Source organism: Lepidothrix coronata, unplaced genomic scaffold (genome assembly GCF_001604755.1).
Source record: "Lepidothrix coronata isolate B3197 unplaced genomic scaffold, Lepidothrix_coronata-1.0 Scaffold281, whole genome shotgun sequence".
Taxonomy (NCBI): domain Eukaryota; kingdom Metazoa; phylum Chordata; class Aves; order Passeriformes; family Pipridae; genus Lepidothrix; species Lepidothrix coronata.
This window is the reverse complement of record NW_016690461.1, coordinates 599,150-616,907: the sequence shown is the minus strand read 5'-3', so window position 1 is coordinate 616,907 and position 17,758 is coordinate 599,150. Positions and strand designations below refer to the sequence as shown.

At 54.4% G+C, this 17,758-nt stretch overlaps 1 protein-coding gene across 1 annotated transcript; it reads left to right on the top strand.

Moving 5' to 3' along the window:
* The first annotated feature begins 28 nt into the window (after positions 1-28).
* On the top strand, positions 29-17,500 carry ACVR1B (activin A receptor type 1B). The gene is made up of 9 exons (XM_017836656.1): positions 29-2,161; positions 8,304-8,543; positions 9,487-9,735; positions 10,830-11,060; positions 11,689-11,856; positions 12,398-12,554; positions 13,033-13,157; positions 13,808-13,938; positions 14,532-17,500. Exons 1-9 carry the CDS (start codon positions 2,155-2,157, stop codon positions 14,655-14,657), a joined length of 1,434 nt encoding a protein of 477 aa, XP_017692145.1. The 5' UTR covers positions 29-2,154; the 3' UTR covers positions 14,658-17,500.
* Positions 17,501-17,758: the final 258 nt, after the last annotated feature.

Sequence of the window (17,758 nt, the reverse complement as noted above, 5' to 3'; positions counted from 1 at the left end):
CCGGGGGGGCTCAGGGGGCTCACAGGGGTGTGTGGTGCAAAGAGGACCCTGGAGCTGGTTTTGGGGGGTGTCCCTTTCCCCCTCTGAGCTGTCCAGGGGGGGCAACAGCAATTGGGGCTGGGGGTCAGCTCCCAGTGCTGGGGGGTCCTGTGGTGCCAGGGGATGCTCCACCGAGGCCCCCCGTGCTCACCTTGGGAAGAGATCTGGGAGCCTCCAGCCTGGCTTGAGGGGATAACGAAGGAAACCGGGATTTATGGGCTTCTCTCAGAGTGAGGATGGGCTTGGGGGGGCTCCTGGGGTTGGGTCTCAGAGGTGTTTTGGGCTTGGCACTGAGAAGCGGGTCAGCCCAAGGTGGGAAGTGCCACCGTCTTTTTGTGGAGCCTGTGGAGTTTGTCACCTCTTCCCATCATCCCGTGGCCCATCCTGGGGGGGCTTTGGTGGCCCCCCTGCCCTGGAGATCCGTAACTTCCAGCCCCTCTGAACCTGCGGTTTGGGGTTTTAAGGAAACCTTCCCCAGCCCCGAGCCTCTGGGTTGGAACAACTGTAAATATTTGTTTGGAGGGAGGGAGAACTCTTTGTGTTGGTCGTTTGTTCCGTGCTGATTCCGTTCCCTTTACCTGGCGGGGTCCCGCCACTCCCGGGGGACGAGCGAGGGGTCTCGGCTCTGGGTTTGGGACGAGCTGGGCCCTTTTCTCCAGAGGAGGGGCCCAAAGGATCTCTGAGCATCCATCAGGGCCCAGAGGACGGGCTGGTGGCCGTGGCCTCCAAGGCTCCCCAGCCCAGTCCAGCCCCGTGGCTGTCGGGGCGATCGCTGTTGTGTAACTCGGGTGCCTGTTCCGACAGGCTCCACGCTGGAATATTTTCCTCCTCCCCAACCTCTCACTCTTCGGGTTCTGCATTCCCAGCCGACCGTCAGAGGGTAATAACTGTGTGTGTGTGCAGATCTGGACTTGTCAGAGCCACGGAAAATGGCTTTAAACCTCACCTGGGCAGCAGGTGAGGGTTTGCCTGTGAGTCCTGGGAATTTGGGAGTGGGATTGTGTTTTAGGGGGGAGAAGGGCTGTGCTTTGGTGTAACCTCAGGTAAAACCCAGCCCGAGGAAGGGGGTTCAGTTCCTCTGTGATGAATGGCAGGGCAGGATCTGATGGGACTCGCTGCATAGCTGCTCTCAGGCTCTCACTTAGGTGCAAGATGGTGTTTATTAAAAAAAATAATCATAATTAGTAAACAGGAAAGGGCCACTTGACTGCACGAATCCCCTGGAAACTCGGCGACTCCCGGTGCCTTTGATTTTGGCCTCTGTGAGTGACTATTGTTTCCGCTCAGTGTGCACTGAATGGTTTTATTCAGTCCAAGGTGTGAGCTCAGCCTGGATTTGAGGGAGCTGTGCTGGTGGAGCGAGGGGCAGGATGGCAGGGAACAGGGAATCCCCCTGGGAATTGTTTGCTGCTGGAGCAGCCATGCTGCACGCTCGGCGTGCCGGGGCTGCCCTCACTATTGTGCTTTGTGCCACAGATTTAACAGCTGCTTGTTTCAGGGAAGGCTGGAAAAAACATCCGAATTTCTGCAGTGCTGGGGAGCCTGAGCCTCTGTGTGCCAGCAAACAGGGCAGAAAACACCCCTCCAGCCCCTTCCTTTAAAAAAACAAAAAGGAAAAGAATCAAGAAAGGTGCCTCTGCAGTGATGGTTCTGGGGTGTTGCGGGTCAGCTTTGCTCGAAATAAAGCAGAAAACCCACCGTGGGGAACAACCTGGGGCAGCAGATTTTATCATTAACACCTGCTGCAAATATTTACCCGGTTGAATCAGGCAAACCCCGCGCCCCGTTCCTAACTTACATCCTACCACTTTCCAAGAAAGCCTTTCTCTAACTGGAAATTAGAAACAGTGTCCAACAAGCATTCTTGAACTCCTCCAGCTCCTTGGCCAGACAGCTTGGGTTGGGTTTTTTTTTCTTTTTTTCTTTTTTTTTTCCCCTCTCCCTGGCGCTGCCAGGAGTGGATGCTCCGGAAATGGCTGTTGCGAAAGGAGCGAAGGCAAACGTCAGTTCTCTCAGCAAGCAAAGTTCACTGGGCGGGGGTGACCAGCGGGAATGTGTCTGCCCTGAGCAGAGCGGGCAGGAACTGCTCCTCCACCAGGGTTTTGCAGGGATGAAATGCCAGGTGGGAGCTCTCTTGTCCCCCTGATTTAAGCCCCTGGCTCTCGGCCTCCCTGTGCTTTGCTTGCAGACATATATTTGTTTATTTTCAGCAGAAAAACAGCCTTCCCTGCACTTTAAATCCCCTTGGTAGCCTTGCTGCCTTCTGTGGGCTTTTTGGAAGTAGGGGTGGATTGTTGGATGTGGGAATAGAGACCACACATTAAACAACTTGTTTGTACTCTGGAAAAGCCAACTGCCTGAGAAAAGCCAGGATGGGTTTGAAGTGTTGGAACTTCGATAATGACCTGGGCATCAGGTGTGCAGGATGTTCTTCCACAGCACTGGTGTGGTCTGGTGGCTCCTCAGCTGGTTTCCTGACGAGTTTAAACACAAAATGGGTGTCAGACCAGAGCCTGGAGAGGGAATTGGGAGCCACATATCTGTGTTCCGAGTGGAAGAGCAGCAGCAGAAACATCAAGGCTTCTTCTAATTACCCTCTTAATGATGAGACTCCTGTCAATTCCTTATTTACAATTCATCTGGAAGCTCCTTTGTGTTCCCTGAGTCGATGCAGGGAAAGTTCTGCACTTTAAAGGCACGTTCTTCCTGCCTTTTCTCATTTTTTTTTTTTCCATTTCGTGTGTTTTCTACTCAGCCGTGCAGCCTTCACGTCAGGTCCAACCTGTGCCAGGGGACTGCAGCCAGCTCAAAGAAATTGAGACTCTTATTTCCAGCTTGAAATATCCCAGGATAATGTTTAGTTTCTGGATGACTTGCGTGAAAGTGCTGCTTTTTTTTTTTTCTTGCCTTTTTTTTTTTTGCAGCTAATTTTAACTCCGTTTCGTTTCACGGCAGCGGGTCAGTGGATTTCATAAGCACCAGCAAAAAGCAAAAGAGATGTTTGCATCCAAAATAGCAGGAGAAGTTGAAGGGGCAGCGAGAGGTGGGGAAGGTGCTCGAGGTGGTGGTGCTGTGTCCGTGGAAGGGCAGATCTGGGCTCGTTTCTCCAGCTGCTTTGTGAGGAAACAGGCTGTGGGGGCATCCAGAATTGTCCTTGCAGTGATTTTGGAGGCGATGGGTGAAGGTGGAGCTGGGTCTGGGACTTGGGGGAGACACTGGGGGGGTCACTTTGGACTCGGATGTGTCCCAGCAAGGGCTGTAGGGATCCCACTGTGGATGCCAGGCAGCAGAAGAATCGAGGTGAATCTGAATCTGAAGGGCCACCAGGATGATCAGAGGGATGGAGCAGCTCTGCTGTGAGGAGAGGCTGGAGAATTGGGATTGTTCAGCCTGGAGAAGGGAAGGCTTTGGGGTCACCTCATTGTGGCCTTCCAGGACCTGAAGGGATCCTGCAGGAAAGGAGGAGAGAGACTATTTCCAAGGGCCTGGAGTGCCAGGACAAGGGGGAATGGCTTCAAACTGCCAGAGGGCCGGGTTAGATGGGATATTGGGAAGAAATTCCTCCCTGGGAGGGTGGTGGGCCCTGGCACAGGTTGCCCAGAGAAGCTGTGGCTGCCCCATCCCTGGAAGTGTCCAAAGCCAGGCTGGAGCAGCCTGGTCTGGTGGAGGGTGTCCCTGCCCATGGCTGGATGATCTTTAAGGCCCCTTCCAACCCAAACCATTCCAGGATTCCATGATAATGGCAAGGAAATCTTTGTCTTTAAAGCCTTCATCAGATGGCTCAGTCTGCCCTCAGCCCAGATTTTTGGAAAGGGAGCTGGTTGTTTTCTTGGAGGGCTGTTCCCAGGGTGGTACAGCTGAACATGGAGCACAAAGGGACAGCTGGACACACCTCTGCTCCCTCAGCACGAGGGAAGGGATTTTATTCCTAACCCTCTGTGATAAAGGTTATTCTTTATTTCAGCACAGCATAGAGCCAAACACTGACAGATATTTCTGTTTTCCAAGCGTGTTTACACACGTCCCTCTTCATTAGAGCATCTGAAGAAGCAGCAGAGCTACAAAGCCAATTGTTTCCCATTTCTCTTGCTAACATTGTGCTGCTGCAGCATGAAACCAGCACTCCCAGAGTGGGGCTCATTAAGTTTGGTGCTGCACAGAGACACAATAAATTGCAGCTCCTGTTGCAGAGCCTTGGAAAGGCTCAAAGTCAGGGGAGTCGTTCTCCCAGCCCAGACTCGAACCGTTGAAAAAGAACAGCAGCCACAATCGCCACGGAAAAATCTGTTTATCTGGTAAATACGTGGGTGGTTATTGGCAATTTTACCAATACTCGTCTTCAGGTTAATTATCTTCATACATCTTGATCAGGTGGAGTTCTCAGCCCTGAGAAAATGGCATCTTGCTCCGTGTGCTTTGGGGAGGCGCTGGAAAACGCAGTCCAGGAGGTGGTTGCCACCACTGCAGGAGGTTTTGCTGTGAAACTTTCCCCTGTCTCGCTGCAGAGACATCTTGACACACGAAACCCTGTGCAAGAATGAGAATATGTGCAAAATGAGCTCGGGGAGTTGCTGGGAAAGGAGGAGAAATGTTCTTTGCCTGTCAGAGCTTGGTGTTTGAGTCTCCCTGGAGCGCAGAGCTCGAATCCACAGCCCCCTCCCCACCTGTTTGTTTGGATCCCTTGTGGGAATTCAGGTTGCTTTGAGGGGGGGATTTGGTGGGAGAGGCCCTGCTCGTGTTTTCCTCGCCGCTGTGGTTGATGCAGGGGACACGGACACCTCCATTCCCCGGGATCCTGTTGGGGCTGGAATCTGGGAACATCACAGGGAGCAGAAGCAGTTCTTGGGTTTGGAGGAGTCGAGCCCTGGGCTGGGGTAGTCCAGGATGAAGGAGAGTTTATCCTTTGGCAGCACTGACTGCCCTTCTGTTTTTTGGGAAGCAGAGAGGCCCCGTTTTGCTGCTCCATCTCTCCAGGAGAACAAAGCCTCGTCCCTGGGACCTGCAGCTCAACGCTGGGCTTGTTCAAACAGCGTCTGTGCAGGGCTGGGCTGGGCTGGGAGCGGGGTGTCCGTGTGGGGAGCTCATGGAGCGGGCTCTGCTCCAGCTCCGCTCGCTCCTTCCACGCAGACTCGTCCCCGGGCGCTCCGGAGGGGGGAATGTGCCTCCCCGGCTCTGGGAACTGCTCTTTGTTTTCCTTCACCCCATCTATTTCCCTCAGCCCAGGCAGTTTCTTTTATTAAGTAGATTATGTGTTTTGCTCAATAGGAGCTTTTCTTCCCCAAGAAAAAAAGAATGCTGTTGGCATGAAAAATCCTTTTATCCGCTTCTTGTCTCCTCCTGCTTCGCCCCGGCTGCTCCCACAGCACCCAAGAGATACCTGGTGGGTGGCTCTGCTTCCCTGGCCATCTCCTGACCCCCACCCAGGGCCAAACAACCCTTCCTTTTGCCTGGCTTCTGGTGGTACTGATGGGAGAAGAATCTTTCCCCCTGGTTTAATCGAGCTGGGGCTGCTGGGCCTGCACGGGTTGCCCTGTAATTCTGCTCTTTGCCGGGAGCTCCCCGGTGCAGACAGGCCTTTCCTCCCTGGCACACACAGAAAATTGGAGAGTTCCTGCCTGCAGCCTGGAGGTTCTGGCCAGGAATATCTGGAAAGCCCCTTGAGGGTCGCTGATGAGAATTGTAAAGGAGCACAGACACGAGTGCTGAAGGCTCCGTGCTCTTTGTTCCCGCTGCTCTCCCACCCTGGGGATTTTTGAGGTGCAAACAGTAGAATTGAAGTTTAAAAAGAGCAGTTGTCTCAGAGGGGGAATGGGGTGAGAGGAGGCCGTGGGGCATCCCCCTCCTTAGCAGGAAATTTTGGCTTTCTGCACAGAACAGATAAGGATCTCAGTCTGTCTCTGCGCCGGGGCTCTGGTATCGTACCTTGCAGGTAAACTGATTTTTTGTTTTTATTTTTTAATCCTACAAATGCGACTGAGCAGACACAACCAGCTCCTCTGCTTTCCCTCTCAAAGGCATGCTCGGTTTCGGGCCAGATACTTCACTCAGACGTTTACAAAATCAGTTTTATTCGTGCACTGAAGTGCTTTGTTTACTTGGGAGCTTCTGGAAGCAAAACTGCCACAGTCTGAATCTTGGGACTGAGACCTCAGAAATGAGTCTAACAGGACCAAAGTTCAGTTTTGTTGTCTCTGAATCAAACTGAAAAGAACCTACATGGTGAGATGTGTGTGGGTTAAATGTTTTTAATTTGTACCTCGAGTTTTTGATAAGTAATAAGGGAGATGCTTTAAAACACCATTTCCTTTTAAGTAAGACATGAAGGCAGGAATGTGCCCTGGCTGCTCTTTGCCATCTCGGGTGTTCATAAAATCTCCTTTATCACCAACCTTTGTTCCCCCAAGTGTTTGTATTTTTCAGAATTGTCTTGTCTGTGCTCTGCTGACCACAGAAAAACACTGCTCTCGGAGCTCTTTGAGGTGAACATCAGTGGAGGGGTCTTTTCCTTTCGTTATTAAGTTTCCTCATAGAATCTGCTGAATCCATGGATGCTCTCCACCCTTCTCAACATGGATCAGTCTGAAGGTTTTCCCTGTCCTTTTTCTGTCCCATGTCCCTTTTCCTTGGCCTGTGCTGAGCACGTGGTAGGAAGTGACATTTGCTCATGAGGCTTTTTAAAGGTTTCTCACTCTGGGTTTTAATCATAGAGTTGTAGACTCATGGAATCTCTGGAGCTGGAGGGGACCCACAAGAACCACCCAGTCCAACCCTCAGCCCTGCCCAGGACACCCCAGAATCCCACCCTGTGCCCCAGAGGATCATCCAAACACTCCTGGAGCTCTGGCAGCCTTGGGGCTGTGCCCACTGCCCTGGGCAGCCTGTTCAGTGCCAACCACCCTCAGGGGGAAAGAACCTTTTCCTGAGATCCAACCTAAACCTCTCCTGACACAGCTCCAGAGGTTCCCTCAGGTCCTGTCACTGGTCACAGGCTTTTCAGTGCAATTTTGAATCTGTTGGTTCCAAACTCCCCAGCAGCCACATTTAGCTCGTCTGGAACAGTTCACAACAACAGCTGGAAAACGAGGAGCAGCGTCCAGGGAGAATTAAGTGAACAGTAATGCAATTAGGCTGATTGATTTACCCAGGACTCTGGGATGAGGGCTAATGGGTGTCTTCCTCCTAAAGGAACCCCGAGTAAATCAGGACCAGCTTGTTTTCTGTTAAGCTCGAGGTAACGTGGCCCCAAACACGGCGGAGTGTTGAGGCTGTCGTGTGGCTTTACCCCGAGAAGGTTCAGATCGGCCTGGGGAGAGGCAACTGTGGCACTTGTATCTCTTCAAACCCTTCTGGAAACCCTCCCTACCCGAAAGCCCATTTCTGCAGCGGGTAAGGACAGGTTTCGGGTTCCCTCCAGGGAGGCTGGGAGAGCTGATGAAAGCTGGAGAAAACCCGGCGTGCTGCTAAACAGGCCCCACCCTTCTTCTTGACATTGTTGGATTCCTCTTTGTTCCCAAGGATGGCAGGGCCTGGGGATTTGCTTACAGTTTTTCAGGCAGCTTGAGAAAAGCACAGTGACAGCTGGGAGGCGGAAAAATGTGGGAATCTGCCTCAGAGTTTCTCCTTCGCTCTTTTACCCGAATAATCTTCGTGGGGAGCAGGCAAAAAGCCAGGAATTTATTTGACCCCAAGGTAGTGTCTCGGATCAGGAAAGCAGTTGCTAAATAAGTGGCTGATCTAGCTGGGCGTGGCACGCTTGGCTCGTGCGGTCGGCTGGGATGGGGTTTGGTTTGGCATCTGCCAGCTGCTCCTGGTCTCCGGGAGCCGGGGTGGTCGTCCCTCACCAGCCTGGATCAGGAAGCTCCTCCTGGAGCCTGGACAGCCAGGCCGGGGGGAATCACCTCCATCAGTTGGAGTAATCGTTGCGTTTGGTTTGAGCCTGACCAGAGGTTGGGCTGGGAGTGGATCTCGCCCGGCTTGCAGGGGTGACTCGGGGCACGGCTGGTGGTGGTTGCAACAGGGGCAGGCAAAGGGCTGCCTGGGCAGGCACCTCCTGGAAAGGCTCCCCTGCCTCCACGCTGGGTTTCGTGCTGAAGTTGGGTTCTTGCAGGCCTGAAACCCCGAGCGTGACTTGTGCTGTTCTTCAGGCCGGTTCCTCCAGAGGCTGAGAACGGCCCCTCTGAAACGGGGAGTTTGGGGAAGGTTTCCTCTCGTCTGCGCTTTCGCTCTCGGTGGGTTTTAAGGGCTCGCTCTCGTTTTGTTTCCAGCTTTGACATGTCTGTGCTCCGACTGCAAACAACCCAACTCCACCTGTGAGACGGACGGCGCCTGCATGGTCTCGGTCTTCAACCTGGACGGGGTCAAACACCACGTTCGGACCTGCATCCCCGAGGCCAAGCTGATTCCTGCTGGGAAGCCCTTCTATTGCCTGAGTTCGGAGGACCTGCGGAACACTCACTGCTGCTACTCCGATTTCTGCAACAAAATTGATTTAATGGTTCCCAGCGGTGAGTGGAGAGCGGGATAAGTCGTGTGTTTGAAGTGGGGAGGAGAGGAGCCGTCTGTTTGGGGTTGGGAATTCGGAGTTCTCGGCCCTGTTTTCGCTCGTTCCCTTTGCTCGATGTGTGAACTCGAGCGCTGGGTTTGTTTCCTTCGTCTGTAAAGTGGAAATAACAAACTACTTCAAATTAAAATGGGAATGTGCGTGTTCCCCGGGCACAGCCCGCCCTGAGCTGGACCTGCCTCTATCAGCTGGAGTTGCTTCCTTTCCAGGACTCCAGATCTTTTCAGTGCTGAACACGAGTATGGGAACGTTGCAGCAGCTTCAGAGCAAAGTGTGTGGGGGGGTGGAGGGTTCCTGGGCTCAGAATACACCAAGGGGAAGCAACCCTGCCTCTGTGAGGGTGTGGGAAATGTCTGCTTCTCATTCCTGGGCCACAGAGGGCATGTGGTGCTTCCTCCTACCTCCTGCTCTCCGTTTTGGGCTGGTTTCTAGTGGGTGCTCTGGAGACTGCAGTGTCATTTTCCTCAGGAGCAGGGGGGAGGTCTTATTTGGGCTCAGAATGACAAAAATTTAATTGTTGCCTTCAGGTGCAGGTTCATTGGTTGTTGCAGGGCAAAGGGCAGAGAGGGAGCAATGAGCCCTGACCGACAGGCTGAGTTCAAGTGGGAGGTGAACTGCAGACTGTTCTGGAAGATTCAGCCCAGGCCAGGCTCCCATCCTCTAAAGCAGTGAATGTCCATGAGCCCTGATCCCAGGTCCATTTTCTTTTGGGGGTTCCAGCTGCATTTTGCCTGCCTGGTGCCTCGATCAGCCCCGTGTTGATGTCCCGGAACAGCGAGCTAAAATTGTCCAGGCTCTGAGAGAATAATTAAAACACAAGGAGAAATCCCTCAACGGAGTGATAATTTTCTCAAAGCGTCTGTTCTTTTTCTCCCTTTCCTGCCAAGGGCACCTGAAGGACAACGAGCCCCCGTCGAGCTGGGGTCCCGTGGAGCTGGTGGCGGTGATCGCCGGGCCCGTGTTCCTCGTGTTCGTCGTCATGATCATCGTGGTCTTTGTGTTCCATCACCACCAGCGAGTCTATCACAACCGCCAGCGGCTCGACATGGAGGACCCCTCCTGTGAAATGTGCCTTTCCAAGGATAAGACCTTGCAAGATCTGGTCTACGATCTCTCCACCTCCGGCTCGGGCTCAGGTAACTGTGGGATGGCGGGAAGTGACCGAGGAGAACTTGGGGTTGGAGTTGTCTCATGGTTGCCACAGCTTTGCACGGGGGTGTTCAGGGTGTTTGGCATGGGTAACCTGGAGGGATGGTTAAATTCAGTCGTGTGGTCACCCTGTGTCGGTGTTGAGGTAAGAGCAATAGTTCAGCTCCTTAACTGCAAGAGGATACCTCAGGCAGCTGCATCTCTTCCCAGTTTAGCCTTGGAAGTGGATTTGGGTTGGAAACAGCAGTTAACTGCTAAGCTGTGCATTGCTGGCTTTCAGAGGAGGATGCAGCATGTCACCTGCATCAAAGCTGGCAGGAAAATGGGAAAGACCCAAGCAGGTGAACGTTTAACAGTGTGCAAACCGTGCATTTGCACGGCCTATTTTATCCCAAAGAATCCTTGGGTCTTCCCAGGTGGGTGATGTGCAGTGTTTGCTTCTGTAGCACTTAAAAGGAATCCCCAGATGGGATTCATGGAATAGATGGGAAGTCATCATTCAGCCGTGGCTTCGAAGCAGGAAAGCAGTTGGGTTAAAGAAGGAAAGGAATTTTCCAGCAGGTGGAAATTATAGGAAAACCTACAGAGGCAGAGAATGTCAGAACCTGGTATTTGCCCAGGGAATAAACCTTCAGCAGCACATCTGCTGCTCTGTATAAAGTGTTTGGGATCTGTTCCGTGCACCCTGTGGGCAGGTGAGCTCCGTGCTCTCCACAAGCCATGGCAGCGACGTTGGGACTCCTTTCTTGAGAGAAATTCAGGGGGTTTTCTGCTTTTTAGCAGAGCCTGACTTAAATGAGTTCCGTTCTTTGCATATTGAGGCTGAAATTCCTTTGATGTGCCGTGGAGCAGGAGTTCCCTGGCTGCTCCGCTGCTTCAAAGCGAAATGCAGATGCTGCCTGAGCAGTGGCACAGCCCACGCAGGAGCCACCACCATCCCCTGCTTTGGGCCTTGCTCAGGCTGCTGGTTGTTGTCAGCCGTGGAGCCCGCTGGGTTCGAGGGTGTTCTCCAGCCTCTGGGTTTTCGGGAGGTTCTGCTGCTGCCACAGGGGATTCATTCCTGCCCGTCCCCCGTGCCCAGGTTTGCCGCTGTTTGTCCAGCGCACCGTGGCCCGGACCATTGTCCTGCAGGAGATCATTGGCAAAGGCCGCTTCGGGGAGGTGTGGCGAGGCAGGTGGCGTGGGGGCGACGTGGCCGTGAAGATCTTCTCCTCACGTGAGGAGCGTTCCTGGTTCAGGGAGGCAGAGATCTATCAAACCGTGATGCTGCGGCACGAGAACATCCTGGGATTTATTGCTGCGGATAACAAAGGTAAGAGGTGCCTCGGGCCTGGGAGCAGAGGCTTCACCAGGGTGCAGCCTGTTCCAGTGCCTGATCCCCCTTTCCATGAAGAAATGTTCCCTGATATCCAATCTAAATGTCCTCTGGCACAGCTTGAGGCCGTTTCCTCCTGTCCTGTGCCTTGTTCCCTGGGAGCAGAGCCCGACCCCCACCTGGCACCCCCCTCCTGCCAGGAAGTTGTGGAGAGCAAGAAGGACCCCCCTAGCCTCTTTTTCTCCAGGCTGAGCCCTCCCAGCTCCCTCAGGATTCTCCAGATCTTTCTCCTTGTTCTCCAGCCCCTTTCCCAGCTCCATTCCCATCTCTGGACACACTCCAGCCCCTCATTGTCTCTTTTGGGAGTGAGGAGCCCAAAGCTGACCCCAGGATTGGAGGTGTGGCCTCACCAGTACCCAGCCCAAGGGGACAGTCACTGCCCTGGTCCTGCTGGCCACGCTCTTTCTGATAGGAGCCATTTCTGATCCCTGACTTGCCCCAGGCTGACTGATCAGCGCAGCCTTATCCAGCAGCTCTGCTCTGTCCCAGAAGGGTGGGGGCTGCTCCATGATGTGTGGGGTCCCCGTGTGGGATCTGCCTGAGCTCCGTCTCCTTCCTGCTGCAGATAACGGGACGTGGACTCAGCTGTGGCTCGTCTCCGACTACCACGAGCACGGGTCCCTCTTCGACTACCTGAACCGCTACACGGTGACCATCGAGGGCATGATCAAGCTCGCCCTGTCTGCTGCCAGCGGGCTGGCCCACCTGCACATGGAGATCGTGGGCACTCAGGGTAAGAGCCCAGTTGGGAATCCTCGAGGGGAGGCTAAAGCAGAAGTGCCCAGGGGGGGCTGATGTGCTGCCCAGCAAACCCTGCCTGAGCCTCTGAGTCAGCCCGGCTTCAGCTGGTCCTTACTGACCAGAAATAGAGCGGCTGCTTTGGCTGGGAAGTGGGTTATCCTGGCGCTCGCTCCCGGGAGTTATATCACCATTTCACATCCCATCCTAAAATTGGCGCTGCCTGGGTGGGATGTGAGCGCAGGCAGCAGCACCAGCACAAACTCCTGACGTCGGTAGGGCCGCGCCTGTGCTGGGACATGGAGTTCACGTCCCTCTTGAGGCCTCTGGATGCCACTGCATCAGCGGCGCCTCTGAAACGCCACCGCGGGAACCTTTTCCCACCGCAACCCTGCCCCGGTCCCTCATGGATCCAAACAGGAAAATGTGTTGCAACACCGGGTTTAACGCCCTGAAATCCGGCGCTGCCTCCGCGCCAGTTCGACGAACGGATTTCCCCGGTTTGACCCTCGCTGCTTTTTGTTTTGCTCTCTTAGGGAAACCTGGGATTGCTCACAGAGACCTGAAATCCAAGAACATCTTGGTGAAGAAGAACGGCACGTGTGCCATCGCTGACCTGGGCCTGGCTGTCCGGCACGACTCCGTCACCGACACGATTGATATCGCACCCAATCAGAGGGTCGGCACCAAACGGTAGGGAAGCACAGTCAGAGGCATCAGAGTGAGACTGGAAATGCCTGAGCTGCTGGTTGAGCACTGGGGGAATTCTCTGTGTCCAGCGTTTCCCAGTGTCCCACAGGGACAGCTCTGTGCCCAGGCTGATGCCCAAGGGACATCAGTACCTTCAGTCCGAGAGGGGTGGGCCAGCCACGTAAACCCAGCACCAGGGAGCCTATGTAGTACCTGGCAACAGGCTTGACCAACCTGCTCTTGGGAGCCTGATGTGTTTTGGGGACACAAAACCCTCTTTTTACCTCTTTTCCCATCCTGCTGTTGTTTAGGAGTTATTTTCTTCGCTCTGTTAGACCACGGGGCCCAGTTCTGTTCTGATGGGGGCTGTGCCATGCAGAGTTTGGTCTGCTGGGAAGTGCTGTGTGGGGAAAACAGATCAGTTACTATCTTCCAGAGAATTCCCTCTCTGAATGAACACGCTGTTCCTTTCTGTCTGCAGATACATGGCCCCAGAAGTCTTGGATGAAACCATCAACATGAAGCATTTCGATTCCTTTAAATGTGCCGATATCTACGCCTTGGGCTTGGTCTACTGGGAGATTGCCCGAAGGTGCAACGCAGGAGGTAACACCTTGGTGTGCCTGTGCCGTGGGCTCTGCTTGCTCCTGGGTCTCCCAGCCTTGGGCTTCCCTTTGCTGTTGGGGAGGTTTGAGGGAGAGCAGGGCTGCGGGAGGACTCCTGTGTGTTGCCACTGAGGGAGGAGCAGAGGTGACCCACGGCTGCTGCTGAGCCTGGCCAGTGTGGGCACGTGGGGGTCGATGCTCCCACTGGTGTCTGGTGTTCCTTTGGATGGATTTTAAGGACGTGGTGGTGCCCATTGGTGGGGGATTTCCCCCAGATCAGTACAGATGTCTTGGCACGTGCAGCTGCAGCACCGTCCCACGTGTGACAGCCCCACTGTCCCACGTGTGACAGCCCCACTGTCCCACGTGTGACAGCCCCACTGCCCCTGGGATCTGGTGACCCTGGCTCCGTGCTGGGAGGTGCTGATCCCAGCCCGCTGACTCTGTTCCAGTTTGGGCAGCTGCATTTTATTTTCCCTGAATTTTTCCTGTAAACCCAGATCCCAGATTCTTCGTTTCTGTTCTAAATAAGTGCAAAGTGTTGACGCATCTCAGCAGTGAGTCATGGAGCCCAAACCCGCCTGCCTTCAGCGAGCTCTGTGGCCGTGATTCCTTCTCCAGGAATTGCATTTCCCCCTCTCTGCCTTCCAGGTATCCATGAGGAGTATCAGCTGCCCTACTACGACCTTGTACCCTCTGATCCTTCCATCGAGGAGATGCGGAAGGTCGTGTGTGATCAGAAATTACGGCCCAACATCCCCAACTGGTGGCAGAGCTACGAGGTAAGGTCGGCTTCCATCCTCACCTCCCCTTCCTCTGCCGTGAGGAAAGGCTGAGAGAACTGGGATTATTCAGCCTGGCCAAGAGAAGGCTTTGGGGTGACCTGATTGTGGCCTCCCAGTACCTGAAGGGAGCCTGCAGGAAAGATGGGGAGAGACTATTTACAAAGGCCTGGAGTGCCAGGACAAGGGGGAATGGCTTTACACTGTGGAGTTAGATGGGATATTGGGAAGGAATTCCTCCCTGTGAGGGTGGGGAGGCCCTGGCCCGGGTTGCCCAGAGAAGCTGTGGCTGCCCCAGCCCTGGAAGTGTCCAAGGCCAGGCTGGACGGGGCTTGGAGCAACCTGGGCTAGTAGAAAGTGTCCCTGCCCATGGCAGGGGGTGGGACTGGATGATCTTTAAGGTCCCTCCCAACCCAAACCATTCCATGATTCTCCTGGGATGAGGTGAGTGAAGAGTGAGCGCTGTAAGCTGAGCTCTGGTTTTGGGGGGTGTGGAGGGTGTCCCAGTGTCCAGGCAGAGCAGCAGCCTGGCAGAGCAACGTGGGGCCTGGGGGAGAGCAGAGCACTGATATCCCTCCTTGTTTCTTGCCCAGGCACTGCGGGTGATGGGCAAGATGATGCGGGAGTGCTGGTACGCCAACGGAGCCGCCCGGCTCACCGCCCTCCGCATCAAGAAAACCCTCTCCCAGCTCAGCGTCCAGGAAGATGTGAAAATTTAGGCTCTGAGCCTCAGCAGGAAGAAACTGCACAGGAGCTGCCGTGCTAGAGTAGACATGTGATGGAGGCCTACCTCGTGTTTCAGCCCAACCTACTGCTACAACCAGACAGCGGGACCTGCAGGCTGCGAGGCGGGGGGACGGAGCCTACGGAACCGCTCTCTTCCCTGCTTGGGTATGAAACAATCCGAAACCTTTTGTGATCACCTCCTGAGAGCGCGGAGACTTGAGAGGGGACTTCACCCGAGGGATCTCAGCCACGATCGTAACTCTTTGTTCCTTTAACGGGAATCCCCTGTAAAGTTCAGCGCGCGCTGGGCACCCCTTGGCGGGGTCGGGGCCAACCCGGGGTGCCCGGTGCCGGGAGCGGGAAGGGAAAGGGAAGGTTTTTCTTGCCGTTGCTCTGAGGATTTTTCCGGGGGACTGGCACGCCGGTGCAGAAAAAGCGAAACAAAATGGTGCTCCCTTTTCTGAGAGGCTGAGCCGGGACAGTTGATCAGCTTCACGAAACCGTTTCCCCCCCTCCCTCCTTTCTTTCTTAAGCTTGAAGAAGTCCAGCCGAGCGCCCCGGCGGCCGTCGGGGCGCCGGCGTCTGCATGCGCGAGGCGCGCGTGTCCCTGTGCCTGGTCATCTCCTCCGTAGCCGTGCCGGTGTCTGCCCGTGGGTGGCTCATCTCTGTCCGTGCTTCCTGTGCATGTGCAAATCTCGAGTGTCCCGTTTGTGAGCTGTTGCTGGTGCTCTCCTGTGCTGAGTTGTGAGCGTTGTGGAGCTTGGACAGGCTGCTGCAGAGCGGATCCTCGGCTCCCCGGCGGGGAACGTCCCCGCCAGGTCACCTCACTGCCACCCTGTCCCTTTTTTAAGACAAAACAAAATAAGGAACTGAGAATCACTCCTGGAATCCAGGGGGGTGTTTTTTTTTTTTTTTGTCTCGAGCCCCTGGGGTTTGTAATTCTTGGTAGGAGGGAGCTGAGATGTGTCAGAGGTGGAGCAGGCGCTGCGCCCGGCCTGCAGGGAAAGCAGGGGACGGTTCTCCTGGGAACACAATTCCCAAGTCCACCATCCAGGCAGAATTCTGGGGGCTGATCCGCGGGATGCCGGGTGCTGGGGGTGCTCTGCACCTCCCAAAGGCGCCGGGCAGGATCTGACAGCGGGTGTGGGTTGGGAAATCAACATCCATCTTTTTAATATAGGTGTTTAAATATCTCCTGATGTGGAAGTGGCCATGTCTTAAGTGTGGGGTGGGGGGGCCTGCATGGATTTTTTTTCATTCAGCGTTGAATCCGGGTGAGGAAGAGGTGGGATGACTTGTCTGCAGTGAACATGGAAGTGAGGGCTGAGGCTGCCCTGCTGATTTTGGCAGTCGTGGTGTGGGGGTCAGGTCAGTGTCTGCGGTAGAGAACTCTGAAGCCATAACTTTTAACTGGAGTGGTTTTGATTATTATTTTTTTTTATTATTGTTGTTGTTGTTATTATTATTGTTGTTATTATTATTATTATTTTCTGGGAGGGTCTGGATTTTAACTTTTTTGAATATTGTTAATTCTTTCTAAGAGAAGAAAAACAATCTCTAGTTATTACCTCTTGACCTGTTGGTTTGTAAAGAAATCACTGCAAAAAAAAAAAAAAAAAAGGAAAAAAACCAAATGCACAGCTCGATTTACACTGGAACTGTTTCTACTCTGACCTTGCTCCTGCTCTCTAAGGTGAGGTTTCATCTCTGCTCCGGCCGCCGGGGTTAAATCTTTATTTCAGTCCCTCTGTTCTTGCTGTCTGTGTCCCTGTCCGTGTGTCCCCCCGACTCCCCCGTCTGTCTGTGACCTTGTGTAAAGTGAGGAGTGTGGTTTTTTGCATCGTGTTAGGAGCCCTTTTGCATCCCCCCGAGGAGTTTGGAGCGGGATCGGGGTCCAGCTCCCCGTCCCATCCCAGTTTATCTCGGCTCCCAGTCCCAGCCAGAGGTTCCCACCAGTCTCCATTTCCCTGAAACCCTCATTTAGAAGCCCAGGGGTTGGCGGGCACTGCCCAGCGCTGAGGACTCTCCAGCTGCTGGCACAGGCCCCGGGGATGCCCTGGGAGCTGGGGAAGGACGGGCCGGGCAGGAAGGGACGTCCCCCACTGGTAGGTACTGTGGGCTCTCCCTCGGGTCTCCCATCCCTGTGACCGTGCAGGCCAATTCCCAGGGACGCTCCGTAGGCTCCGGAACTTGCACTGACTCCCCCCCCTTCCAACTGTAGCCACACATGCACCTGCCTCAGCGCCAAACCAAACAGCGCCCGGCGCGCGGGGTCGGCCCGGGTCAGGCAGAAGGGACGAGGGAAGGGCGACACCCCTGCGAGCAGCATCCCAGGAAAGGAAAAGCCTTGTTTGGGAGACAGAGAGAGACGGGGAAAACCAAGCGGGATCCGCGGCGGGAACGCTGACCATGTAGCATTTACACAGCACTTTTCATGCAGAGCCGTGCCCGGGGGGTGCCAGCGCTGCCCGAGCTGGCTGGGAGCACATAGGAAAGTCAGCACGTAGGAATCTCTGCCAGGCTCCAAAGCCTTGCAGCAGCTCTGGGGAAAAAGCAGCATTCCAGGCAGTCCCGAGGGGAGCCCAGTGCAGGACGAGGAGGGGGGTCCGTCAGCGGTACGCGGCTGCAGGACAGAACTCTTGGTACTTCTCTGCCCCTTTGATTTGTTTGGTTTTGTACATTTTTCTTAGCAAAGGACTGTAAGAAAATAGCCACTTAGCCACTTTACCTCTTCAGTATGCAAATGTACATACGGTGTAAGATAGGAAATCTTTTGTTTAATATAAAACCAGGCTGTCGATTTCTGCTGTACATTATTAAAAGTTTGTTTTATTCACGTGAGGTGTCGGAGTCTCTCAGTTCACTGGGAGGGGTGGGAAGCACAGGGCAGATCTCAGGCCCCCAGAAAAGGGGCTGGGAGGGGGCTTGTCCCCCACAGGTAAAATAATCTCTCTGGGAATCCCGGACAAGACATTTTAATGTTGAATATTCCCATTTTTGGTGGAGATGCAGCTTCCAGCAGGTGGCAGGTGGGATTTCCAGCCCACACAGGGATGAGCAGCTGAACTCGGGGCTCCTTCTCTGGGGACAGGCA

What these genes read in the sequence shown, in the direction of transcription:
- ACVR1B (XM_017836656.1), top strand. An exon ending in TGATTTAATGGTTCCCAGCG is followed by an intron (nt 8,544 to 9,486) that starts GTGAGTGGAGAG and finishes TTTCCTGCCAAG; the next exon opens with GGCACCTGAAGGACAACGAG. An exon ending in ACTGGTGGCAGAGCTACGAG is followed by an intron (nt 13,939 to 14,531) that starts GTAAGGTCGGCT and finishes TTTCTTGCCCAG; the next exon opens with GCACTGCGGGTGATGGGCAA.